We start from the raw sequence: 27,979 nt of genomic DNA, 5'->3' as shown, positions 1-27,979 counted from the left end.
CTGAGATCGTGCCACTGCACTCCAACTTGGCGACAGAGCGAGACTCCGTCTCAACAAAAAAAACTTTTAGAATATATGTTCTTCTGTATTTCTCTTTATAATTTCCAAAAACATTTTTTTTTTTTTTTTTTTTGCCACCCAGGCTGGAGTGCAGTGGTGCCATCTGGGCTCACTGCAACCTCCGCCTCCCAGGTTCAAGCCATTCTCATGCCTCAGCCTCCCAAGCAGCTGGGATTACAGGCATGTGCCACCATGACCAGCTAATTTTTGTATTTTTAGTAGAGACAGGGTTTCACAAGGTTGGCCAGGCTGGTCTCGATGTTCCAAAAATTTTCGAAATGACATTAAATATTTTAAAAATAGTATAGAATATCATATGATTAACCTGTAAGGTAAGGATTTAAGGAAGGTGGTCAGGTAAAATGGGATACTTATTTCATTAAAAAACTAATCTTCCCTTTTTTCTCTAGTCTATGAAAATAAGCCATCCCATTTCTTATTTTTCACCTGCAATATTAAACAAATTATCTCATTGCCTTTTATTTTATTTCAAATAGCTTTGAACATTTTTGCTACATTTGATAATTTCTTTTTTCTTAAAAAAGGGATTTTCTTATCCTAAAAAAACAGGCTCTTTTAGCTGGTCAAAAAAAATGCTTTGAGATTGAAATTGGCTTTTTTTTTTTTTTTTTTTTTTGAGATGGAGTCTCGCTCTGTCGCCCAGGCTGGAGTGCAGTGGTGCGATCTCATCTCACTGCAACCTCTGCCTCCCGGGTTCAAGCGATTCTCATGCCTCAGCCTCCTGAGTAGCTGGGATTACAGGCATGCACCACCATGCCTGGCTAACTTTTGTATTTTTAGTAGAGATGGGGTTTCACCATGTTGGTCAGGCTGGTCTCGAACCCCCACTTCGTGATCCACCTGCCTTGGCCTCCCAAAGTGCTGGGATTACAGGCGTGAGCCATTGTGTCCGGCCGAAATTGGATTTAAAAATATGTGCCAGTTAAGCATTCAGATATGTTTAAAATAAGCCATCAAAAGAAAAAAAAAAAGAAATAAGGAAATATTGCTAAGTCTATTTTGGGCCTATTTAATATTTACTGGGAAAATTAATTTGGGGTTTCACCAATTACTAGTAGAAAATTTGGTTAAAGAATTCAGTTGGCCGGGCGCAGTGGCTCACGCCTGTAATCCCAGCACTTTGGGAGGCCGAGGGGGGCGGATCACAAGGTCAGGAGATCGAGACCATCCTGGCTAACAAGGTGAAACCCTGTCTCTACTAAAAATACAAAAAATAATTAGCCGGGCGTGGTGGCGGGTGCCTGTAGTCCCAGCTACCAGGGAGGATGAGGCAGGAGAATGGCGTGAACCCGGGAGGCAGAGATTGCAGTGAGCCGAGATGGCACCACTGCACTCCAGCCTGGGTGACAGAGCGAGACTCCATCCCAAAAAAAAAAAAAGAAAAAGAATTCAGTTAAGAGAACCTATCATAATTAGAACCACAGAACTGTTACTGAAATTGTATAAAATGATATAGAAAATAAAATATACCATACTTTAAAAAGTAATGATTATATGGCAATTGGCATGTAATCTAAACACCTTATGATTTCAAAGTAAATAAAGTAAATGTAAAATTAAATTGGGTTTATAATAGGAATCTGTTAAAAACCAAAACAGGGCTGGGCACGGTAGCTCATGCCTATAATCCTGGCACTCTGGGAGGCTGAGGCAGGAGGATGGCTTGAGGCCAGGAGTTTAAGACCAACCTGGGCAACATAGTGAGACCATGTCTTTACAAAAAAATTTAAAAATCAGCCACGTGTGGTGGTGTGTGCTTGTAGTCCTAAATACTCAGGAGGTTGAGGTGGGAGAACTGCCTGATCCCAGGAGTTCAAGGCAGCTGTGAGGTACGACGGCACCACTGCATCCCACTGTGGGTGGCTGGTAAGACCGTGTCTCTAAAGAAATAAAGGAAAAAGCTCAGCATAGTATATTACTTGATATTACCTGATTTCAGTTATTGTGGCGGTATACACTGCTCCAAATTCTAATTGCTGCTCTTGCTGTAAGTGCAAAATAAGCCATCAGATTCATAAAGAAAACATCAACAAAAAGTAGAAAAAACAAATATAGCTATATGATACGTAATTAATGTGATCTATACTTACATCATCCTTGCAGATTTCAGTAATGAAGTCTCTTGCCTCATGCAAAGCACTGGGTGTTGGTGCAAATACAGAAAACGTTTCTTCATCCACCTGACTAATAGTTACACCTTTTAAAAACATAATGTAACATATTAAAGTTAACTTGGCTGGGCATAGTGGGTCACATTTGTAATCCCAGCACTCTGGGGGGCTGACGTGGGAGGATCACTTGAGCTCAGGCGTTCAAGGCCAGCCTGGGCAACATAGGGAGAGACTGTTACTACAAAAAATAAATTCAAAAATTAGCTGGACCTGGTAGCATGTGCCCAACTACTTGGGAATCACAGTTGGGAGGATCACTTGAGACTAGGGGTCAAGGCTGGAGTTAGCTGTGATTGTGTACTGCACTCCAGTCTGGGTGACAGAGCAAGACCCCGTCTCAAAAAAAAAAGTTAACTTGCTCATTCCAGTGGAAACTAGTCTTAAAGATAGATGTGAGAACAGGAGGGACCTATTAGTAGCTGGGTGGAGTTATGCTGTATTTAATCATTACTTTAGGAATGAAGGAATTCATTCATCAACAAATACACTCTGCATACTTGCTAGGTAACTGGCATTATACTAGGTAGGCCTTGGGGATACAATGGTGAGCCAATATGCTTGATTTCTTGAAATTCACCATCTGGTGAAATCAAATATATCTATACAAATTTTGGAGAGTCTAGTTCTGCTCTCTTAATTACGAGTAGAAACTATAATAGAACCCTTTCCTTACCTTTTTTTCTTTCTCCCGCTTACTCTTAAAGGGAGGGGTGAATAAATGAATAAGGGACAAAATCACATCAGTTTCTCAATGTTAGCAAATGGCTAAGGTGACTCTGCTTCTCACTCTCTTGCAATAACCTCAAACCTTGAAGTATGAGGTAATTCAAACACTGCTTCAGGAAAAGTAAATTAAAGCATTTTTTTTAATATTACTCTTTAAATAAAAGAGTTAAAACTAAGTGAACGTAGCAGAATAAAAAGAAGTAACTAAGTAATGATTCCTCTAAAGTTAAAAACTAAAAATTATTCTAGATGTTCAACTATAAAATGTTGCAAAAAAGTCCTGATGAATTCTTTGTAATCCTTCTTGAATATAGTTAAGAATGACCATTTGCTAATTTATTAATAGGCACACAGAAAACTCACAGTCAAGACATGTCATATCCTTTTCTCCTGGTCTTTCTCTCATTTCTCAAATAAATATATATTTAAAGCAACATACTAGAGATGAAATAGCAAACTTTTATGGTCTAGCATTTAATTAAAAAACCCCAAACTTCATACAACTCTTACCTGTTTCAGCCTGAAGTTTTTTTAAGTTATATCCACCTGGTCCAACAAATTTTGCTCGTTTTGATAATGGAACCTGAACAGTTTCTGGAATGTAATACAGACAAATATATAAACAATTCAACTACATACATGAACCTAAAACATGCCATGGTCACTTGAGTTTTTTTTTTTTTTGACCTAGACACATGTAAAAATATTTTACTATAAAACAGAAAAGTAGATGATTAAAATTACTGAAAACTGTTAAAGAATATTCCCTAAAATTTAAAGCATTTTAACTACAAAAGTATTTAAAATATTTTCATTTTGTGCACTGGGTAAAAACAATCTAAAAGCAGTAATATTCGTTCATATATTAATGTTTATCTTACCATGATCACTAAAACTTTTTATTTTTTTTTTTGAGATGGAGTCTCGCTCTGTCGCCCAGGCTGGAGTGCAGTGGCGTGATCTCGGCTCACTGCAAGCTCCGCCTCCTGGGTTCATGCCATTCTCCTGCCTCAGCCTCCCGAGTAGCTGGGACTACAGGCGCCTGCCACCACACCCGGCTGATTTTTTGTATTTTTTAGTAGAGACAGGGTTTCACTGTGTTAGCCAGGATGGTCTCGATCTCCTGACCTCGTGATCTGCCCACCTCGGCCTCCCAAAGTGCTGGGATTACAGGCGTGAGCCACCGCGCCCGGCCGATCACTAAAATTTTAATGTATTACCTACAACAGGTCCATTTTCTTTTCTAGATGTTCGAGGTTTTGAAATAGTTTTGTTCATGATCTGTAATATCTCCTTTTTTGCCACTAGAAGAGAAAAACACAAAAATTATAACTACATAAAACAAATATGATCTGAAATACTACACTCTTAGTTTTCATGGTATACAATCTAAACCCTGTAGCTTAATAATTGAAACTTTCCACATCCCTATTACCTTGAAAATTCACTCATATTCTCTTCTCCATAAATCCTATCTTAAAGAGAGTTGCTTAATTTGTAAAAATTGAAATTTCACTGGTAACCCACTTTGGTGTTTATTCATGCGTCCCAAAAACTTAGTTGTTCTTCTTTTTTTTAAATAAATATGGGATCTCACTACGTTGCCCAGGCTGGTCTTGAACTCCTGGGGCTCAAGCAATCTTCCTGCCTTGGCCTCCCAAAGTGCTAGGATGAGCCACCATGCCATGCCTGGCTACTTAGTACTTTTTTTTTGAGACAGTTTCTCTCTGTCACCCAGGCTGGCGTGCAACGGCGTGATCTCGGCTCACTGTAACCTCTGCCTCCTGGGCTCAAGTGATTCTCTGGTCTCAGCCTCCTGAGCAGCTGGGATTACAGGTATGCGCCACCATGCCCGGCTAATTGTTGTACTTTTAGTAGAGACAGGGTTTCACCATGTTGGCCAGGCTGGTCTCGAACTCCTGACCTGAAGTGATCTGCCTGCCTCGGCCTCTCTAAGTGCTGGGATTACAGACGTGAGCCACCACACCTGGCTAGTACTTCTTGATCTAAGTTATATGAAATTCCACTTTTTAAAGCAATATTTTATAATAAGCCTAATGAGAACCGTAGTTCCCATTAGCAAAGTGGAAAAGAATGAAGGGAGAATCAAGCACACTAGCTCACCTGAAGCTTGTTGAATAGCCTCCATTACAATTTTTATTGGTATTCCAGGTAATTTAATATCAGCCTAATATGGAAAAGTCAAACAATTATATAAATATTGACTCATGGCATTATTTAAACGTTACAAAAATGAAACAAAATGGGTTTTAAAAATACCTGTAATGCAGTTATTCCTTTATTAGTGCCAGCTATTTTGAAGTCCATGTCACCATTGTAATCTTCAATTCCCTTCAGGAATTTAAAAAGTTATGACATAGTTTGAAACAAAAACAAAAGTCAACATATTCACTGTAGAAACATTTCAAAAAACAGCTTTAGAAGTAAACCATATCCTAAGTCCAAACACAAAGCAATGTTTTCTACATTAACTACCACTTCCAATTTGTGACTTTTTAAGCTACAATTATTTTCACCAGAAACATCATTTTATTTTTAGATCATTCCTTTCCCTCATAAATGCCTGAGAATGAATTTATGATCATCCTAAAGTGAGCCATTATGAATACTTACATTGTGTAAGTATCACTGCAATACTTAAGGGTAAGTATTACTACTTTTTTAAAGTAATCATTTTATTTTATTTTATTTGAGACAAGAGTCTTGCTCTGTTGCCCAGGCTGGAGTGCAGTGGCACGATCTTGGCTCACTGCAACCTCTGCCTCCCGGGTTCAAGCAATTCTGCCTCAGCCTGCCAAGTAGATGGGATTACAGGTGTGTGCCACCATGTCCAGACTAATTTTTGTATTTTTAGTAGAGATGGAGTTTTGCCACATTAGCCACACTGGTCGGGAACTCCTGACTTCCCAAAGTGCTGGGATTACAGGCATGAGTCACTGTGCCTGGTCTATTACTATTAATATAATATCTATTTTAAATTCATATCCTATAAGATACAAGGTGAATAAGCAGAGGAGGAAGGGAAGAACAAGTACCTGTTCTTCAAATACTAGCATTCTTCTAAGCATATGCTACGTGCAAAGTACATATAGTCTTCACCATTATTTGTTTTTATATTTTAATTTTTATTTATTTATTTTTAGCCTTCATTATTAAATATTTGAAACCGGGAATATACTTGCCAAAATATCTGTCAGCAAACGATAATCTTCTATTTCACCCTTCTCAGGATCGGTTTTGGTGACCAATCCTATTGCTACGCCTGCAACAGCAGATGAAATTGGAACCCCTATAATTGGAAAAAAGAACTTCTGTCGGTAATGTGTACATGAGCCTAAAACAAATATTTATCTATCAACTTTTTTTTTTTTTGAGAGGGAGTCTTGCTCTGTTGCCCAGACTGGAGTGCAGTGGCATGATCTTGGCTCACTGCAGCCTCTGCCTCCTGGGTTCAAGCGATCCTCCCACCTCAGCCTCCCCAGTAGCTGGGATTATAGGTGCCCGCCAAGATGCCTGGCTAATTTGCTTGTATTTTTAGTAGAGATGGGGTTTCAACCATGTTGGCCCTGTTGGTCTTGAACTCCTGACCTCAGGTGATCCGCCATCCTCAGCCTCCCAAAGTGCTGGGATTACAAGCGTGAGCCACCGCGCCCAGCAGACATTTATTTTTAATGTAAGTGGATATTGTTGTCTAAATTGACAATCACCGAAGCTGAGTTGGAAGTCTTAAGAGGTCATCTGACCACTTCATTTGTTTTTGAACATATAATAAAGTTCCCTAAAACAATGTAAACAAGTACTATATCCAGCAAAAACTTCTCTAACAATAGCAAACTTTATAACTTAAATTATCCATTGCTTTGCTTTTTTGCTTCAGGTGTCTTATTTTCTTTTTGTTGGAAAGTAAGCATCTATTTGGTAAATTCTTCCAGCCTGAACCCCTCAGTTTACCTCCCCATGGCAGCTAACAATAGTGTATCCTCCCAGAAAATTTCTGTGCACAAGTATAAATGTAAATATAATCTTTTGTTTTCTTTACTCGTGGCAGCAGACTATGCATTTACTGTTCTGCACCTTGCCTTTTTCACTTAATAACATGTCTTGGATATTGACACATACCACCACACAAAGCTCTACTCTATCCTTTGAATAGTTGCATAGTACTCCCTGTATGTTTTATAAGTCACACACAGAAGTGCGATTGCTGAGTCAAAAGGTATGTGCATTTACGTTTGTTAGACTGTGAAACTGCCTTCTAAAGACATAGCATTTTAAACTTTTACCAGTGGTGTAAGAAGGTACATGCTACTCTATATTCTTATTAATTCTTGTCAAATCTTTTGATTTTTCTCAATTTAAAGGGTAAAAAATGGTTATTTTAAATCTGACTTGTTTTTTTATGATGAGGTTGAAAACTATTTCATGTTCATAAACCTATTTATATGTCTTATTTTGAGAACTCCCTGTTCATGGCCTTCAACACTTTTCTACTTGGTTGGCATTCTTTTTATTACTGATTTTCTTTCAATATGGACAGATATTTATTAAAATGTAAAGATAAAATGTTATGTTTAATAACATATAAATATAAAATATTTTATTTCCTAGTTTGTTGACTTTGCTTATGGTCATTAGTTTTCTGTGTAGGATTTTTAGTTTATGTAATCATGGTTTCTGGGTTTTGCTTAGCAGAGCTTTTCTTATCCAAGATTTTGATAAAACCTACCATCTTCCATTTGTTTAAAAATGTTTAAGTTTTGATCACTTGGAATTTACTTTGGTATAAAGGAGTGTGGATCTCATTTCATTTTCTCTAAGCAACCTCATGTATACTTATGATTTTAACAACCATCTATAATGTTGATGACTTAAAAATCTATCCCTCCTGTCCAGCTCTCTGTGCCAAACCCTGGACCTGTATTAGTAAACTCCCTGTCAGACATCTCCAGCTAAATGTCCCCAAAGCACCTTAAATATATATTCAAAATTGAGCCAGGCCCAGTGGCTCATGCTTGTAATTCCAACGCTTTGGCAGGCCAAGGTGGGAGGATCACTTGAACTCAGGAATTTGAGACCAGCCTGGGCAACATAGTGAGACCTCATCTCTATAAATAATAATAATGATGATGATGAAAGAAATACATATATGTTCAAAATTCAATCACTATCAAAAAATCCTTTTCCTCCTGCATTCTTTGGTTGAAAGCAACTAAGACACTCATGCCAGAATCAACATTTCTTTCCTCATTTCCTATATCCCATCAAGTCACAAAGATCTGTTTATTTTTTAGAAAGCTGTCCTTTACCTTAAATATTAAAATACCTATTGTTACTTTTTAGTCTGAGTCCACATCATTTCTTGCCCTGGCAACAATCTCCCTGTCTGGCTTCCCAGATTTTAGTTTCTCTCTTTGCTTCTTAGTCTCTCCCATCTCATTCCCCAGGGCTACTCATCACTTAAGCTGGGAAAAACTATTTGGAAAAAACAAAAGCAGATTCAAATCACGCCACTGTTTTCCACAAAATCCTTCAAGCTCCCCATTGCCTACTTTCAGGAAATTTTTGTACATATTCTGTGGTCAAATAAATTTGGAAAAATATTACATGTCCTATTCCTAAAGAGTCAGCATTCAGATTAGCTTATTAAAGTCTATTTAATCCACATTAAATAAACCTGCCAAACCCTGCGGAAACTTAACTTGAGAACAGAATAAACTTTTTCATGGTATACAATAATCAATGTCCCGTGGAACACTATTCCATGGAATACTGAATTGGAAAAATGCTGGCTTTAAGTCCAAACTCCTTAGCATAACAATAACCTTCAACATATGGTTCTACTTTATTACCTTAAAACCTCTTTCGAGTACATTCCTGAAACACACTACACTGTAACTTCTTAACTTTGCACATGCTGGTCCTTTCATGTGAAATACAGGCCCTGCTCCTAATATGCCCAGTCAACAATTACTCAGCCTTCAAAATCAGATGAAATGTAGTAGTCTCTCTCAGCCAATTATGCTTAGCCTAGTTCAACAATCACCCTTACACATATTTGTATTATTACCTCTTTAATCTATTAGTATCTTTTTGTTTGTTTTCAAACCTTTAAGCTTTTTCAAAAACTGGGTACAATTTGTATCCCCAGGGCAAAGGACAGTGCCTGACTTAGGGCAGGGCAAGCCCTACTCAAGCAATTCAAATTCATATTTGAATTGAACTGTCTACCTTGTATCGGCCCATCCCACAGGACTTGACATTCATTCTTATCAAATTTAATTTTTTTGAGGTTTTTGGCTTTAACGCTTCAAATTTAATTTTTAAACTATTAAGCTCCATATTTTTTTATCCTGCTCAATTTTGTCAGTTACCCATTCCTTTTAATCAGTATTTTTATTGGCAGTATTTTTACTGGCAGGCCAGTGTTCTCAGTCAAGTCAACACTGAAAGAGACAGGGCTGAAATAAGCATCCTCAAGTCCTCAACTCGAGATCCTTCTCTGACCTGTTGATCAGATTAAGCAGTCCCTTTGCCCATCCCTTAACCAGTATGAATGGTGCACCTATTATCTAGTCTAAATTTCTGCATCATTTACACAAGATATCATAAAGATATCATAAACAGTAAAGCTGAATTATAGATACATCACACCAACAGCAATACCCTCTACTGCAAATGCAGTAATTTCTTCAAAACAGAAAGTGAATTAACTATGGCATGACTTATTTTGGAGAAGTCCCTTCTGACTTCTTTCTGTAGTCCCTTTCCTTTTTTTTTTTGTTTCTTGAGACAGAGTCACTCTGTCACCCAGGCTGGAGTGCAGTGGCACGATCTTGGCTCACTGCAGCCTCTGCCTCCTGGGTTCAAGTGATTCTCTTGACTCAGCCTCCCAAGTAGCTGGGATTACAGGCGTGGGCCACCACGCCCGGCTAATTTTTGTATTTTTAGTAGAGAAGGGGTTTCACTATGTTGTTGGCCAGGCAGGCCTCAAACTCCTGACCTCAAGTGATCCACCCACCTCAGGCTCCCAAAGTGCTGCGATTACAGGCATGAGCCACTGTGCCTGGCCCCTTTCCTTTCTAACTACTTATAAACCATTCTTTTTATAAGTTCTTAAGAGTCTTGTTGAGGGTCACGATCAAGTTCATTGGGTTATACTTTATAGAAAATACTTTTCTTCTCTTCCAATAATAAGAACGTTTTCCGTCCTTGGGATACTAGTCTCCACGATTTCTCAATGACTGCCATCATACTTCAGTAACCTAATCCTGAAGTTCTCATTATAATCGAGGATGAGCTTTTGTCTAGACCAAAAGATCTGAATTCATTTAAAAATGGCAGGTAAAGACTCTCCCATGATGATGTCATCTTTTATTTTTCAGTTTACTTTTTTCAAGATTTGTTCAGTGTTTTCCAGTATGAGATTTGGAATACTGAGAAACACAAGTGCCATGAAGTCTAAGACTGTTTTGTTCATCACCATGTCCTAAGAACTTAGATCAGTGCTTGGCACATAGGTGCCACAAAGTAAAGATTTGTAGAGTGAAAGAATGAAGATGAAAATAGTAGCAGCAGTATTTTACCAGCTACCTTAAATATCAGATTATGTTTTCCTTTATTGAATGAATTACAAAAGTACCTTTAGCATTTTTTGCTTTGGCCTGTTTTTAGTTTTAATTTTTCTAGATAATATTATTATATATTCAAACTATGTTTTCATTTAATCCTTTGTTACGGCCCTCTTTTCTATCTTTCATGCCAGTACTGTAAATGTGTTAAGTTATCAGAGAACTCCTTCTGGGGCCTCTTTAGTGTCTTTAGGCTCCTTCTCTATCTTCTCGAATAGCAGCATTGATGACAGTTTGGCACGAACTGATTTTAAGAATCTCCTAGCGGCCAGGCGCGGTGGCTCACGCCTGTAATCCTAGCACTTTGGGAGGGCAAGGTGGGTGGATCACGAGGTCAGGAGTTCGAGGTCAGCCTGGCCAATATGGTGAAACCCCGTCTCTACTAAAAATAGAAAAATTAGCCAGGTGTGGTAGCACACGCCTGTAATCCCAGCTACTCAGGAGGCTGAGGCAGAAGAATCACTTGAACCCGGGAGGCGGAGGTTGCAATGAGCCGAGACTGCACCACTGCACTTCAGCCTGGGCCACAGAGCGAGACTCTGTCTCAAAAAAAAAAAAAAAAAAAAAAAAAAAAATCTCCTAGCATAATCTTTCATTTTTGGCCTTTTTAGACCTGGGGATTATAATGAACCATTTGTAGTCCACCTTCCTAAAATTGTGTGTACATGCCTGAGTGGCATTGTTCTCTTGGCCTGTATAAATCGACTGAAAGATTACAGTTGCTTTCTCTTATGATTCCTAATAGTACCTACTAATCAAAACTTCCTTGGTAATTGGAATCAATTCTGGAGCTCTCTACCTTTTGGAAGGAAATAAAGTTTACTAGGTCACCAATGCAAATAAAAATTTTTCAGTGTACTGCTTTTAGCTAAAAATAAGAATTCCAGCAGATATCCAGATATCTGAAGCTTTACTTTTCAACCATCTTGCCTCTGGCTTGATTTGGTCATCTGTAATCTGACTTTGAGTTTTACTAAAATCCAAATTTAAAGAAATCTTATATTTTATACTAACAGGTGTGTATAAAAGGTCAGCATTTTTTTTTTATCTTTTTTGTAGAGATGAGGTCTTGCTATGTTGCCCAGGCTGGTCTTGAACTCCTGGCCTCAAGTGAGCCTCCTACCTTGGCCTCCCAAAGTGCTGGGATTATAGGCATGAGCAATATCAGAAGTATTGAGACATAATTCTTTTACCTGAATCCATTAATGCTAAACTTCCGCCACATGCAGATGCCATAGAAGATGACCCTATAGAAACAAAAATAACTGCTTTATATTATACTCATTTTTTAATGTAGAAAAGTGTTACTATTGGTTGTTTCCTTATAAATATTCAATTACAATACAAATATTCAATAGTCTCTTCTTCTTTTTAAAAGCACCTAAGGCAAGGTCTTTTAAGCTATAAACTACGGGGCTGCAAGGTCCAATATGGTAGCCATTAGCCATAAGTGGTGACTTAAAGTTAAATCAATTAAAATAAATTTAATTCTTCAACTAGATAGGACAGATGAAGAGGATTTCTATCATCACAAAAAGTTTTATTTTATTATTTTTTTTTAGATGGAGTCTCAGCCCACCACCACGCCCAGCTAATTTTTTGTATTTTTAGTACAGACAGAGTTTCACCATGTTAGCCCCTCTGGACCTCGTGATCCACCCATCTCGGCCTCCCAAAGTGCTGGGATTACAGGTGTGAGCCACCAAGCCCAGCCCATCACAAAAAGTTCTATTGCGCAGTATTGCTACAGATATTCTAAATAGACTTCCTAGGGCATATCTTTTTTCTTGCTTATCAGAAGTAGTTAAAGATACAGGGCTTTGGCTCTCTCACTCTCATAAGCCCATTAATTTAGTCACACCCAGTAGAGAACCACAAAGTCTTTAGTTTAAATTCTGAGTTTACCTTGGTATTTTTCCCTCAAAATCTGTGACTATCTGATTTATGTCTGTTACACCTTTAAGAACTCCATGACCTTTCTGCCTTTAATGACTACACCGTACCTTGACCCATGGACTAATTTTTTATTTAAATGTGACCTCTTGGCCTAGACTCCCTCTGTGATGTACACTTATTATTCATGTGGATATGTGACAGGTATCCCCTGCCTAATGATCACTCTATTTTGGCCCTTCCTGTCTCTGTTAACCTTGTTCTGTGGTTTGTTGGTAAAAATAAAGAAACAAGCCAAACTGGATCTACTATAACAGATAAAGAAAAACATTTGTTTTATATTGCTTTCAAAACAATTCATTAGCTAAGAACAGAGATTAAGACAAGTATATGATTAACTCAATACATTTTTCTCTTGCAATAAACTTGGGTTCTGTAGTAATAAACAAAATGTAACATTACATTTGAAAACTTAATAATAGAATAGGGAATATGGTCTTCTCTACTATGGAAGAAGTATTTCAATACCATACCATTTGACTCTAGGACTTCAGATGTAACTCTTATGGTGAAAGGAAAATCTCTGGGAATAACAGGATACAAAGCTTTCTCAGCAAGAGCACCTAAATTAGAATAGAAAACAATAAGTAAAAAATGTATTAAGTCTCTGTAAGAATACCATATAAGTTTACAGACCTGTACTTACCATGCCCAAGTTCTCTTCTATTTAAACCAGTGACTTTGCCAATTTCATTAGTTGCATAAGGAGGAAACTTAAAAAAAAAACACAAACACACATATACAATTGACATAGAAAGATGTCCAAGTTATATTATCAAAATAATAAAACAACTTATAGAACAGTATAATCTCATTTTTGTTTTTTAAAAAAGTACATTCATAAATATACAGAAAATGTATGATATAAATTTAACATACATACCAAATTGCTAAAAGTAGCTATTTCAAGTGTGTAAATGGATTAGGATGTGGGAACTGGATGGGTATGGGGATTTACACCATAAATTTCCATTACGTTTAAATTATTAACAATAACAAAAAGTTATATTTTTGTAATAAGTAAAAATATGTACATATTTAAAAAGTACACATTGAAGAATCACAGATTTTTTTTCCATAGCAAAGCCCACATTTATTTCACTAAATTGAAATTTAATTTACACCGATACTTTTTAGAGTTATCTCTCTCCACTACCTTTTTCAGATATGAAACAAAATACATGAATGGGAAAGTTGCATATTTTGAAGTATTTCTCAAGCAAAACATAATGACAAAAATGTATGGAGGAAACAGCTCTTTTCCATAAGGGTTTTATTTTAGCCAATGGTTGCAAACTGTTTTATTTGGTGGATATGTTACCTTGAAGGAATATGAATTAGTTGTGATCATTTGACAATAGGAAGACTTCCCATAAAAATCTGTAATTTCAGGCCGGGCGCAGTGGCTCATGCCTGTAATCCCAGCACTTTGGGAGGCCAAGGCAGGCAGCTCACTTGAGCTCAGGAGTTTGAGACTAGCCTGGCCAATATGGTGAGACCCTGTATCTACTAAAAATAGAAAAATCAGCCGGGCGTGGTGGCACATGCCTGTAATCCCAGCTACTCATGAGGCTGAGGCACAAGAACTGCTTGAACCCAGGAAGTGGAGGTTGCAGTAAGCTGAGACTGCGCCACTGCACTGCAGCCTGTGGAACAGAGACCTCGTTGTTAAAAAAAAAAAAAAAAAAAAAATTCCCCCAAATATCTGTAATTCCAGATTAACAATAATATTTTTTTTTTTTTTTTTTTTTAAGACGGAGTTCTGCTTTTGTTGCCCAGGCTGGCGTGCAATGGTGCGATCTCGGCTCACTGCAACCTCCGCTTCCGGGTTCAAGTGATTCTCCTGCCTCAGCCTCCCAAGTAGCTGGGATTACAGGCATGCGCCACCATGCCCAGCTAATTTTGTATTTTTAGTAGAGGTGGAGTTTCACCATGTTGGTCAGGCTGGTCTTGAACTCCCAACCTCAGGTGATCCACCCGCCTCAGCCTCCCAAATTGCTGAGATTACAGGCGTGAGCCACCGCTCTTAAAAGCAGTGGATGGAGCAGGAATCTGATTAAACCTCTGGATCTAGCAATTTGCAGGAAATAGAGAGGGTGGAGGAACATGTTGAATTGCACCACGAGTGTGCAATCAGCAACACCCAGACTGTGGGAGACTATAAGTCAAATGGCTATGGGGCTTCAACAGATAGACTGTAAAAAAGAAAGAATGTAATGGAGGAGAAATGTATAGATTTAAAAAGATTTAAAGAAATATCAGGCCAGGCATAGTGGCTTATGTCTGTAATCCCAGCACTTTGGGAGGCTGAGGCAGGCAGACTGCTTGAGCCCAGGAGTTTGAGACCAGCCTGGGCAACATGGCAAAACCCCATTTTGTAAAAAATCTAAAAATTAGCGGGGGTGTGGTGGTGCCTGCAGTCCCAGCTACTTGGTGGACTGAGGCAGGAGGATCACTTAAGCCTGGGAGATGGAGGTTGCCGTGAGCCAAGATGGTGCCACTGCACTCCAGCCTGAGTGACAGAGTGAGACTCTGTCTCAAACAAACTGAAACAAAAAAGGAAATACCAAACGTTTCAAAGAAAAAAACAAGACCAAACTATAGTATCTAAAAATGGAGCCAGGAAATCCAAGATGATTACTGTAAAACTTAGGAGAGTAGTTACCTACTTTTAAGAGACGAAGGGTATTGAGATTGGGATGAAAAACATGGAGTGGCTTTTGAGGTGGCTGGCAATGTTAAATTTCCTGACTTGGGTGGTAGTTACAAAGGTATTTGCCTTATAAAAACTTATTAAGCCATCCTTTGTTTTATACAGTTTTCAGTACCTATGCTTTATTTTATAATAAAGAGATTTACAAAAATAAAATATGGCAATAATGGCCCATATCCTTCTCCAGCTCCCTCCCCAACCCCCTTACCCAATAATCAGCTAGACCTCCATTTTGCACAGCTGCCCTTTTAAGACTGCCACATGCTCTCCAGCTCATGACAAAGAACCTGCTTTACTCAATTATAATTCCTCTCTGGCTTCTATAGCACCAGGGTACATCCAGAACAGGATATTTATAAGGGATTCAAGACATGTATGAATCTCGATGTTTATGGATATTCTGTAGCATATACTTTCTACAAAAAAAAGTTCTCTATTGATTACAGCAGATTCAGCGAGAGTGAAATGCTGGGATTCTGGGCAGCCAACAAGGGTTACACAAAAATGAAATGACTTGCTACTTTACATAAGTCTCACGTGTTGTATTCTTTTTATTTTTAGAGACAGGGTCTTACTCTGTTGCCCAGGTTGAAGTGCAGTGGGGTGATAATGGCTTGCTGCATTCTCAACCTCCTGGGCTCAAGCAATCCTCCCATCTCAGCCTCCCGAGTAGCTGGGACTATAGGCACATGCCACCATGCTTGGCTAATTTTTAGATCTTCTTGTAGAGACAGGATCTCACTATGTTGCCCAAGCTGGTCTTGAATTTCTGGGCTCAGCAATCCTCCCTCCTCGGCCTCGCAAAGTGCTGGGATTACAGGTATGAGCTACCACGCCCTGCTCTCCATGTACATTCTTCAAATAATAAAATTAAAAGTACTTTATATTAGGTCTGGTCCCTTAGGATTTGTTGTGAATAAAGTCAATCACAAACTCAATTATCTATAATCATCTCATATAAAGTAACTTAATATTAAATGTGTCATCTCTTACTACTAATCAATTGAGTATAAATATGAACATTTCAATGAGCGAACAGAAGGTGATTTGTCAGTTGAGGTACTTAAAAAACTCTACTTTTGTTTGACACACGTGTATACAGGCATGACTTTTTTTTTATTTTACCTAAAACGATATTGTCTGCTACACTTTCTTTAACTTTTATGTATGACTTAGAACAGGAAGTTGTTGATTAGAAAAATACTACTTATCTCTCTAAAGTACTTATCTCTTACCTCTCTAAAGTAGTACTTTAGACAGTGCTAAAGTACTCTCTAAAAATACTACTTACATCTCTCTCTACTTATCATTCTACACAAAGCTTGCGATGACTTCTGTAAGCAATAAAACAGTAGCCCCAAATTGACCTTAATAGATATATGATAAAACTAGAAAAGTAAAATATTATTGGTAAAACCCAGGTAGTGGATATATGGATAGTCACTGTAAAGTTCTTTCAACTTTACTGTACCCTGGAAGTTTTTAAAAATAAAATGTTCCAGTCTGAGCAACATGGCAAAACCCCATCTCTAGAAAAAAACAGAAAAATTAGCCAATTATGGTTGCACAAGCCTGTAATCCCAGCTACTTGGGAGGCTGAGGCGGGAGGATGTCTTGAGCCTGGGAGGGAGAGGTTGCAGTGAGCTGAGACTGCACCACTCCACTCCAGTCTGGGCAGTGAGAACTTGTCTCACAAAAATTAATAAAATAAAATTTTGAGGAAAAAAATTCACCTTACCTCATAGTGCAGCATGAAATTTTTATCTTTTATCCCACTAAAAATAAAAGGCATAATATTAAAAACATCGTAGGGAAAAAACATATTTATTTCAAAACACAACTGAAACAGATTTAAGGGGATTTTACAAAAGAACTAGGTGTTAATGAAAAATCAGACTGAAACTGAAAACCAAAGAATTAATTAGAAGGATGATTGTGAGATGATATTTTCTTCTGGGGCTTATGAATGAATTGTACAGATTTAGGAAACCAATTTTACTTTAAATATAAGCCCTTAAATATCCAGATTTGAATACTAAGACAAGACAATAGACGTATTTTTAAGCATTAATAACTACTGAGAGAATCCTAAATGCTATACCCACCTTAGTTAAATCTCAGAGCTACAATGCTTCTCCCAGTCAATATGTGAAATGAAGAAAAAGTCCTGGGATGGGGCAGAATCTGCATGATCATAAACTGTAGCTTTGGAAAAAGAAATCTAAAAACCAAACTCCTTCAGAGGACTAAAGGAATCACAGATTTTGCAAGCCAGAGAGGATTATAGCAGGTCACTGGCCCAGTTCATTTGATAAGAAATAGAAACCAAAGGCCAGTGTGGCTGAGTGATGATGTGTGCCCCTTTATTTACACAGGTTATAGACCTAAGACTAGAATATATGGAGGTACCCTGACCAAGCCCAGTGTTCTGCATTCCACCTTCACACACACACCTGCACTGTCAATTCTATCAGATACATGAAAAACAATTACAGCAGCTACTGGGAATTATCCTCATCAGTTGGGCAGCAGGAAAAGGAAGGCCGGGCCCTGTGGTCTTCTGAGACCCTTAACCAGGAACAGGAAGTAGCCCTACTAGGCACTGATGAAAATAAAGAACTGGCTATGAGTGTCAAGACTCTATGCAATAATGCTGGTGAGGACTGCAATACAGATTCTTTTTTTTTTTTTTTTGAGACAGAGTCTTACTCTGTCGCCCAGGCTGGAGCACAGTGGTGCGATCTCTCGGTTCACTGCAACCTCCACCTCCCGGGTTCACGCCATTCTCCTGCCTCAGCTTCCCGAGTAGCTGGGACTACAGGTGCCCACCATCATGCCCGGCTAATTTTTGCATTTTTAGTAGAGACGGGGTTTCACCGTGTAAGCCAGGATAGTCTTGATCTCCTGACTTCAGGATCCACCCACCTCGGCCTCCCAAGTGCTGGGATTACAGGCGTGAGCCACCGCGCCCGGCCTGCAATACAGATTCTTATCATCAGAATTGATTAGCATGATTTTACTGTTGACTTTTTAGGGGCAGAGGAGGACAGCCAAGTATTTCTGAACACAAAATCACAACGTGGCTTGGGACTCGACAAGGCTTTTCATTAACAAGGTTTTTCATTAACAGCCTCCAGATTATTTTCAGCAATGGGGGCTTTCGTGTATTCATTTGCTCTCTTGTTTCTAATAGAAAAACCAATCCATTCAAGATTACCAAGGAAGTCTGTCCTAAGAAATCATTCTAGAGACAGAGAACAAACTAAATATACTCACATTAAAGAATTAAATGCTTTACTAATATTTGTTCCAAATCAGTGATTTAGAAGACAATCTAGCACACACACAAAATCCTTTGAAATCATGATGATGTAAACAGAAAAATGAAGTACAAAAATACAGGTTAAAAGAAGTAACAATAATTAATAATATACCACATAAGCTTTAATTATATAATAGAACATCAGAAAACATAACAAACATCATAAAAACATAACTTACTTTATAGCTGTTATAACTTGATCTGACTTAATACCAGATTCTAATGAATCAAATGTAACGGTACAAAGCACCTAAAAAAGAAAAAGAATTCCTCAGGCTTTAATATACTAACCACAAAGATGAAAACTAAAAATACTTGAAGAATCCAACTAACTCTTGAAAAAATGAGATAAGTACATCCTCCACAAAGCTTGCCATGCTACTAACTGCAGTAAACACTCATTTATTCTATAAATATTCATACTATGTGTAAACCTCAATAATCCAAAGTTCTAACGTCACTTAGACTACACATGTAAAGCACTGCTCTAGGAGTGCTGGGGAAGGAAGGCAGGAAGAGAAAGCAATATTTTTAAGAACTATGTATGAGAGTATGCTGAGGAAGCCTCAATACAGGTTCAGCCAATACAACTGCCTGCTTAAACTTAAAAAAAAATCAGGCCAGGCGTGGTGGCCCACACCTGTAATCCCATCACTTTGGGAGGCTGAGGTGGGCGGATCACGAGGTCAGGAATTCGAGATCAGCCTGGCCAGTACGGTGAAACCCTGTCTCTACTAAAAATACAAAAATTAGCTGGGCATGGTGGCGTGTGCCTATAGTCCCAGCTACTTCGGAGGCTGAGGCAGAAGAATAGCTTGAACCCAAGAGGCAGAGGTTGCAGTGAGCCAAGATCATACCTCTGCACTCCAGCCTGGGCAACAGAGCGAGACTCCGTCTCAGAAAAATAAGAAAAGAAAAATAAATTAAGAAAATCAGTCTTCTTTGTAGAGACATAACATAATCCAGACACTCTACAATGTATCATTCACAACATCCAGAAAACAACCTACAATGAAACAGGAAATAGGGCCCATTCTCAAGAAGAAAGACCAGGAATGGAGGCTGATTCTGAGTTGATTAAGATGGTGGATTAGCAGACAAAAGATTTTTTTGTCTTTTTTTTTGAGACGGAGTCTCACTCTGTCACCCAGGCTGGAGTGCAGTGGCACGATCTCGGCTCACTGCAACCTCCACCTCCTGGGTTCAGACGATTCTCCTACCTCAACCTCCTGAGTAGCTGGGACTACAGGTGCATGCCACCATGCCCAGCTAATTTTTTTGTATTTTTAGTAGAGATGGGTTTTCACTGTGTTAGCCAGGATGGTCTCGATCTCCTGACCTCGTGATCCACCCGCCTTGGCCTCCCAAAGTGCTGGGATTACAGGCGTGAGCCACTGTGCCCGGCGACAAAAGATTTTTAACAGCTATTATAATAATACTCAAAGGACATAAAAAAGAATAAGTGGAAATTCTAGAATTGAAAACTTTAATATCTTATAATGGAAAGGAGATGGCAAGAGTCAGTAAGCATGAAGATGAATGAACAGAAATTGCCCAATTTGCAGAAGAAAGAGAACATAGTTGCAGTGACCTATGGGACAGTAACAAAAGGATAACATATGTGCAGTTGCAATTCTAGAAGAAGAGAGAGAATGAGGCATGAAAAAATATTTGAAGAAATAATTGATGAAAATTCTCAAGTTCGGTGAAAGACATCAATGTACAGATTTAGGCTCAGGACACTTTTAGCAGGATAAATTCAAAGGAAACCACACCTTTCAATCATAATGCTGAAAAGCAAAGATAAGGAGCAAATCTTGAAAGCACCCACATGAAAAAAAATAATAATAGATAAGGAATGACGATTTGAATGGGTCTTTTTCATCAGAAAGCATGGAGAACAAAAAACACTGAAACGGCTGGGCGCAGTGGCTCATGCCTGTAATCCCAGCACTTCAGGAGGCCGAGGCGGGTGAATCACGAGGTCAGGAGATTGAGACCATCCTGGCTAACATGGTGAAACCTCCGTCTCTACTAAAAAATACAAAAAAAAATTAGCCGGGTGTGGTGGCAGCCACCTGTAGTCCCAGCTACTTGGGAGGCTGAGGCAGGAGAATGGCATGGGCATGAACCCAGGAGGCGGAGCTTGCAGTGAGCCGAGATGGCGCCACTGCACTCCAGCCTGGGCGACAGAGCAAGACTCCGTCTCAAAAAAAAAACAAAAAACAAAACAAAAAAACACTGAAACATGTTTGGGTGCTAAAAGAAAAAAATGCTCACCCCAGAATTCTATACCCAGCAAAAAGATTCTTTGTACACAGAGGCAAAATAAAGACATTTCAGAAAAACAAAAGATAATAATTTGTTATTAGAAAATTCATAGGATGGGCTGGGTGCAGTGGCTCACGCCTGTAATCCCCAGCACTTTGGGAGGCCAAGGCGGGCAGATCACGAGGTCAGGAGATGGAGACCATGCTGGCTAACATGGTAAAACCCAGTCTCTACTAAAAATATCAAAAAATTAGCTGGGCGTGTTGGTGGACGCCTGTAGTCCCAGCTACTCAGGAGGCTGAGGCAGGAGAATGGCGTGAACTCCGGAGGCAGAGCTTGCCGTGAGCCAAGGATCGCGCCACTGCACTCCAGCCTGGGTGACAGAAGGAGACTCCGTCCCAAAAAAAGAAAACTCATAGGATGATATTAAAGGAAGTCTTGTCAGAATGAAGGGAAATGATACTGGATCCATACTTAGATCTTCAGAAAGGAATAAAAAGCACCAGAAATGGTAAATATGTGGGCCAATATAAAAGCCTATCTTTTTCTTATTACTTCTTTAAAATACATGATTGTATGAAAGTTATAACACTGACTTGTGAGGGTTTATGACACATATAGATGTAACTGATAAGACAACTGCAATACAAAGGATAGAAGGGGTGGGAAATGCACCTAAATGGTTGCAAAGTTTCTTCATTTTATGTTAAGTGGTACAAAATTAATTCTAAAAAGACTGTGAGGGCCTGGGATGGTGGCTTATGCCTGTAATACCAGCACCTTGGGAGGCCAAGGTAGGAGGACTGCTGGAGCCCAGGAATTCAAGACTAGCCTGGGCAATATGGCGAAACCCTGACTCTACAAAAAATTTTTAAAATATATAAATAAAAAGTTGTGAGAAGTTATGGATGTATACTGTTATTTCCATAGTAATCACTGGAAAATAATTCAGAGGTACGGCTAAAAAATAAATAGGCAAATTAAAATAAAATTCTAAAAACTATTCAATTCATTCAAAAAGAAGGCTGAAAGTAAAAAATAGAGAAACAAAAAACAGAAGGCAAAAGAAAAACAAATAATAAAATGATGGTAAATTCAATCACATCAATGATTAAATTTAACATGAACGGACTAAGTACTACAGTTACAAAGCCAGAGACTGTCACAATGGATAACAAAAGTATGCAGAACATCTTAATAAAGGCATTTTAAAAACTTGACTAAAGAGCATAAAAGAAAACCTGAATCAGGACTATATTCATTGCAGACTATAACTTAAATTGTAAAAGTATCATTCTTCTCTCAGATTAATATAAAAATTTAGTACAATTATAATTATAAATCCTAGAAGGATATTTTGAGAACTTGATATAATACTAAAATTCAAATAAAGGAACAAATGTATCTAAATTTTAAGATAATTTTGAGGGGATTAAACAAACAGGGAAGATGACTTGCTTCTCAGATATTAAAATATACCCCTAAATCATAATAATTAAAATAGTTTGACAGTAGCCCAGAAAATTCACATAACAATGAAAAAGGATATAGTTTAACAATGTATTTATAAACTTTGACTATCACATGGTGACATCACAAGTCATTGAGAAAAACAAAGTATTAGTAAATAATGTAAAATTGGCTCACTATGGAGGTTTTCATTTCATACAACATGTAGGAATAAATTCAAAGATCGACTAATGGTCTAAATTTGACAGCTAAAACTAGAAAGCTAATAGAAAAAGTAGGTAACTTTGTGACTTTGAGGTACAGAAGAATTTATATCAGAACTAAAGTTTTCAGGTTTACTCTAAACATAGTAGACTACTGCAGGCAAAGTTAAAAGGCAATAAATAAAGGAGACATATATATATAAAGTTTGTTACCAAAAGGAATTAATATTTAAAACACTTAAGAAATTACTACAAAATAGCAGGTAAAATACAGTAAACCATATTAAAAAAAGAAAAACTGGCCAAAGGATATGGACAGAAAATTCATAAAAGGGCAAACCTGAGGCAGGGCCACCACACTGCACAACTCTAGGGGACAACATCCATGTGAAAATAGTGCCCTGGAGGTGTGCAGTTCCCCAGGGCACGGTTTATGCAGTGACCATGTTGACTGGCTGTTATATAAATAATGATGAGCCTCACTAGTAATCAGGAAAATACAAATTAAAGCAAAAAGTTAGTACTTGGTACCCATCAGATTGATACAATTAAAGAAACAATGTGGGAAAGGAGTATTAAGCATAATATGGTACACAGAACAATGAATACAGATGTAGGTAAATATTAATAAACGAACAGAAGGAGAACCAGAAGGCTACCTGTTAAATACAAGAGTGGGTGCCTATGTAAAGAATAAAGAATAGAAAAAGAATAGAACTGTACAGGCTAAATGGAGAAAACAAATGAGGGCCTTCAACAGGTCAACAATGACAATACGCCATAAACTGGAGTCTGAGTTACTCAATTTTGTATACCCAATATTAAAAGGAAGATACAACAGAAATACCAGATAATTCTAGAAAATGCAAACTAATTTATAGTGACAAAAGCAGATCAGTAGTCTCTTGAGGAGGTAGGGGCAGGAAGAAGGAATTACAAAAAGGCATGAGGAAACTCTTGGGGGTAACTGATATGTTCATTATCTTTTTCATTTTTAAATTTTTTAAGAGACAGGGTCTCGCTCGGTAGTCCAGGCTGGAGTGCAATGGCATGACCATAGCTTATTGCAACCTCTCGAACTCCTGGCCTCAAGCAATCCTCCCTCCTGGGCCTCCCAAAGTGCTGGAATTACAAGCGTGAGCTACCATGCCTGGCCTGTTCATTATCTTGGCTGGTTTCTCAGTTGCATATTTGTGAAAAAGTTACCAAATCATACATTTTAAACAGCATAGTTTATTGAATAGCAATTACACCTCAAAAAAACTGTTAAAATTACATAAAAAACACACCAAAGGCCAGGCATGGTGGCTCATGCCTGTATCCCAGAACATTGGGAGGCTGTGGTAGGAGGATTGCTTGAGGCCAAGAGTTTGAGACCAGCTTGGGCAACATAGTAAGACCTTGTCTCTACAAAAAACAGCTTTCAATTAACCAGGCATAGTGGCACACGCCTGTAGACCCAGCTACTCAGGAAGCTGAGGTGGGAGGATCGCCTGAGTCCAGGAGATAGAGGTTTCAATGAGCTATGATTGTGCCACTGCACTGGAGCCTGAGTGACAAAGCAAGAAGCTGTCTCAAACAAAACAAACAAGAACTGCCAGATATTAATTTAAATAAATAATATACACCATATGACAAAACCTACAGCATCTACTAATGTGCTTCTATTAGATCTAATTAAACAATCTTAATTCAGCAAATAATTAGAGCTTTTTATATAAATTACCTGTGTTTGTCCTCTTTGAAATAATGCTGATCCATGAAGGGTTTTAAACATATCTACCTCACAACTTACATTCCTAAGTGAAGTCAAATCCCGACCATCGCACCTATAGTGATATAAGAAATAAGTACATGAAGTAATGCTGGAAACAGAAAAGTCACATGTCTTTATCCCTCCCAGGAAGTTCTCAATTTCAGTTGTGTATCATAATCCCCTGTGGAACTTTAAAAAATAATAGAAACTTGAGCACTATCCTGAATATCACTGAATCAGAATGTCTGAAGTTGAACCTATATTCCTGTGTTGTTAAAAAGCTCTACAGGTAGGCCAGGCACGGTGGCTCACGCCTGTAATTCCAGCACTTTTGTAGTCCGAGGCAGGCGGATCACGAGGTCAAGAGATCGAGACCATCCTGGCTAACACGGTGAAACCCCGTCTCTACTAAAAATACAAAAAATTAGCTGGGCGTGGTGGCAGGCACCTGTAGTCCCAGCTACTCGAGAGGCTGAGGCAGGAGAATGACGTGAACCCAGAAGGCGGAGCTTGCAGTAAGCCGAGATTGCACGCCAGCCTGGGTGACAGAGCGAGACTCTGTCTCAAAAAAAAAAAACAAAAAACAAAAAAAAAAACCTCTACAGGTAACCCTGAAGTGCAGTCAGGGCTGGCAGGCACTGCTTTATACACCAGGCCCAAGACAGATGGTCACATGTCATGTACTTTTTCTTCCATAGGTGTCCATTTATATAGCAAATATTATAATTCTTTACTGTTCACTTGAAAAAAAACAACTTTCCTTGATCAAGTTTCCATTTTCAAGGCAACTTGCAGAGACAGTGCATACTTTAATTTCAACAAAAAAGGGTATGTTTACCTTTTGTATTCATTCAAAATAATATTTCTAAAAACTTCCTTTGCAACAACATTGAAGGATTCTATTATTTCATATGGATCGGCCTGTGGAAATTTTTCTATAGAAAAAAGACAAACCAAAACAAAGATTTTTACTTTTTTAGGAGACAGGATTTCTCTAAAGTTCACAGTATAATATCAACTAACTACAGGAATCAACCAAGGGAGATGACTCTGAACGTTTAGTCCTCAGGCAAACAAAGTAGATAAATTAAATGTTCTCAACCAACTGTGACACATCAAGTACCAAGTACTACAACTGTGTTGTTATTGTGAACTTAGTTTGCTTTCTACCTGAATGACTGAATGACAGTGCTTTGAAATCAGTTCCCTTTTCTTTCTTTCTTTTTTTTTTTTTGGAGACAAAGTCTCGCTCTGTTGTCTAGGCTGGAGTACAATGCTGCAATCTTGGCTCACTGCAACCTCTGTCTCCTGGGTTCAAGCAATTCTCCTGCCTTAGCATCCTGAGTAGCTGGGACTACAGGCGTGTACCACCATGCCTGGCTAATTTTTTTGTATTTTAGTGGAGACGGGGTTTTACCATGTGGCCCAGGCTGCTCCTGAACTCCTGAAGTCAGGCAATCTGTCTGCCTCAGCCTCCCAAAGTGCTAGGATTACAGGCTTGAGCCAATGCGCCTGGCCCATCAGTTCCCTTTTCTATTATGTTACCAGAAGAATACAGCCAACCTTTACGGAAAAGGTCTGACAGTCTTTTTTTTTTTTGAGATGGAGTTTCGCTCTTGTTGCCCAGGCCAGAGTGCAATGGCATGACCTCAACTCACCGCAACTTTCGCCTCCTGGGTTCAAGCAATTCTCCTGCCTCAGCCTCCCTAGTAGCTGGGATTATAGGCATGTGCCAACACACCTGGCTAATTTTTGTATTTTTAGTAGAGACGGGGTTTCTCCATGTTAGTCAGGCTGGGCTCGAACTCCTGACCTCAGGTGATCCGCCTGCCTTAGCCTCCCAAAGTGCTGGAATTACAGGCGTGAGCCACCGTGCCCAGCCTAACTGACAGTTTTAAGAGTAGACACCCTCACTGTTTTGCCTTTAATCTAAATCTGCAAATTGGGGAAAAATTTTAAAAATATATTAGAAATCCCCACAAACTGTTTTCTATCTAATATTTGTCAAATGCTTTCATGAGCCAGGCACTTTATTGGTTTTTTAATGCTTCTAACTTTCATAATAACGTATGAACTAAATTTTATTATTCCCATTCTACAGAAGAAAAAACTGAGGCTTAAAGGGGTGAAGTACTGTGTAAGAGATAACCAATGAGTTTAAAAAAAACATAAATAAAAAATAAAGAGGTGGAGTAAACTGCCTGAGACCACACAGGTAGTACCTGATACAGCTGTGACCTGAATACAGATCTGTCAGCCTCAAAGGCTTATGGTTTAATTTTATTTTATTTTTAGCTTAGGGTTTAGATGTTAAGCTATTCTACCCTATCAATTAATTTATGCCAAGTTTTAAGTACTATTCTCTCATGTGTATGGTTTATTAAACATAACTCCAAAGTAACCAAAACACAAGAAATGGTCACAGAAAGATATATTAGATTGTATCTTCCTCAGATAAGAATAATTTTTAATATTAGACTTTAATATCTTTTCTGCTTTAACTGAGTTGTACTTGGAAAGGAAAACAATCAGTACCAAAACGTTTAAAATATCCTGTCAACCCAGACGGTCATGAAGATATTCTACTATGCATAATACAAACAAAAAGTCACTTTTCTTTTAAAATAAGACAAAATTCGCTATAAAATTTCTTTCTTACCAAATAGGATGAAATGTAGTGAGAAAGGACTAAACTTATTCAATGACAATTACAATTAATGGCCTTAATATTAATGCTAACAGCATTTTTTTTTTTTTTTTGAGATGGAGTCTTGCTCTATTGCCCAGACTGGAGTGCAGTGGAGATCTCAGCTCACTACAACCTCTGCCTAACAGGTTCAAGCGATTCTTGTGCCTCAGCCTCCCGAGTAGCTGGGATTACAGGCGCCTACCACCACGCCCGCCTAATTTTTGTATTCTTGGTAGAGATGGGGTTTCACCATATTGGCCAGGCTGGTCTTGAACTCCTGACCTCAAGTGATCCACCCACTCTGGCCTCCCAAAGTGCTGGGATTATAGGCATGAGCCACCATGCCGGGCCAGTTTTTTATCTTAAAATAAATATTATAAATATTCATGTGAGAGTATATTTGTCTATTAGAAAAATTAACAAAAACTATGTCATACTTCATTTATATTCAGTTTGTGTGAGGTTAATATTATTATTATTTTATTTATTTATTTATTTATTTTTTTGAGACAGAGTCTCGCTCCATCGCCCAGGCTGGAGTGCAGTGGCGCGATCTCGACTCGCTGCAAGCTCCACCTCCCAGATTCACGCCATTCTCCTGCCTCAGCTTCCTGAGTAGCTGGGACCACAGGTGCCCGCCACCACGCCCAGCTAACTTTTTGTATTTTTAGTAGAAACAGGGTTTCACCGTGTTAGCCAGGATGCTCTTGATCTCCTGACCTCGTGATCCGCCTGCCTCGGCCTCCCAAGTGCTGGGATTACAGGCGTGAGCCACCGCACCTGGCCAGAGGTTGATATTATACAGTAAGATCCTTTGCTTAATAATTTCTGGAGAGCTAAATTACCTAAGTTCTGTATCTTATGATTCCACCAGGTACTAAGAATAGCATCAGTTAACATTTATTGAACACTTACTGTGTGGCAAGCACAGATGAAAATGATTCACTCATTTAATCCCCATAAACCAGGTATTAT

General features: G+C 38.5%; 1 protein-coding gene across 2 annotated transcripts in view; it reads right to left on the bottom strand.

The window, feature by feature from the left end:
• PNPT1 (polyribonucleotide nucleotidyltransferase 1) overlaps positions 1-27,979 on the bottom strand; it is a 56,993-nt gene that overhangs the window by 6,203 nt on the left and 22,811 nt on the right. For both annotated transcript variants that reach the window (XM_054473850.2, XM_054473851.2), the window contains 14 exons: positions 25,154-25,250; positions 24,286-24,388; positions 18,795-18,865; positions 17,032-17,068; positions 13,227-13,293; positions 13,054-13,143; positions 11,821-11,874; positions 6,182-6,288; positions 5,259-5,330; positions 5,103-5,166; positions 4,199-4,282; positions 3,489-3,572; positions 2,172-2,278; positions 2,011-2,066 (listed from right to left, as the gene is read on the bottom strand). In XM_054473850.2, coding sequence (XP_054329825.1) covers positions 2,011-2,066; positions 2,172-2,278; positions 3,489-3,572; positions 4,199-4,282; positions 5,103-5,166; positions 5,259-5,330; positions 6,182-6,288; positions 11,821-11,874; positions 13,054-13,143; positions 13,227-13,293; positions 17,032-17,068; positions 18,795-18,865; positions 24,286-24,388; positions 25,154-25,250 — 1,093 coding nt within the window. The remainder of the gene's footprint in view (positions 1-2,010; positions 2,067-2,171; positions 2,279-3,488; positions 3,573-4,198; positions 4,283-5,102; positions 5,167-5,258; positions 5,331-6,181; positions 6,289-11,820; positions 11,875-13,053; positions 13,144-13,226; positions 13,294-17,031; positions 17,069-18,794; positions 18,866-24,285; positions 24,389-25,153; positions 25,251-27,979) is intronic.

The sequence above is a fragment of the Pongo pygmaeus genome, chromosome 12 (genome assembly GCF_028885625.2).
Source record: "Pongo pygmaeus isolate AG05252 chromosome 12, NHGRI_mPonPyg2-v2.0_pri, whole genome shotgun sequence".
Lineage (NCBI taxonomy): Eukaryota > Metazoa > Chordata > Mammalia > Primates > Hominidae > Pongo > Pongo pygmaeus.
Note: the sequence above shows the minus strand (reverse complement) of the source record. Positions and strands in the feature narration are given on the sequence as shown.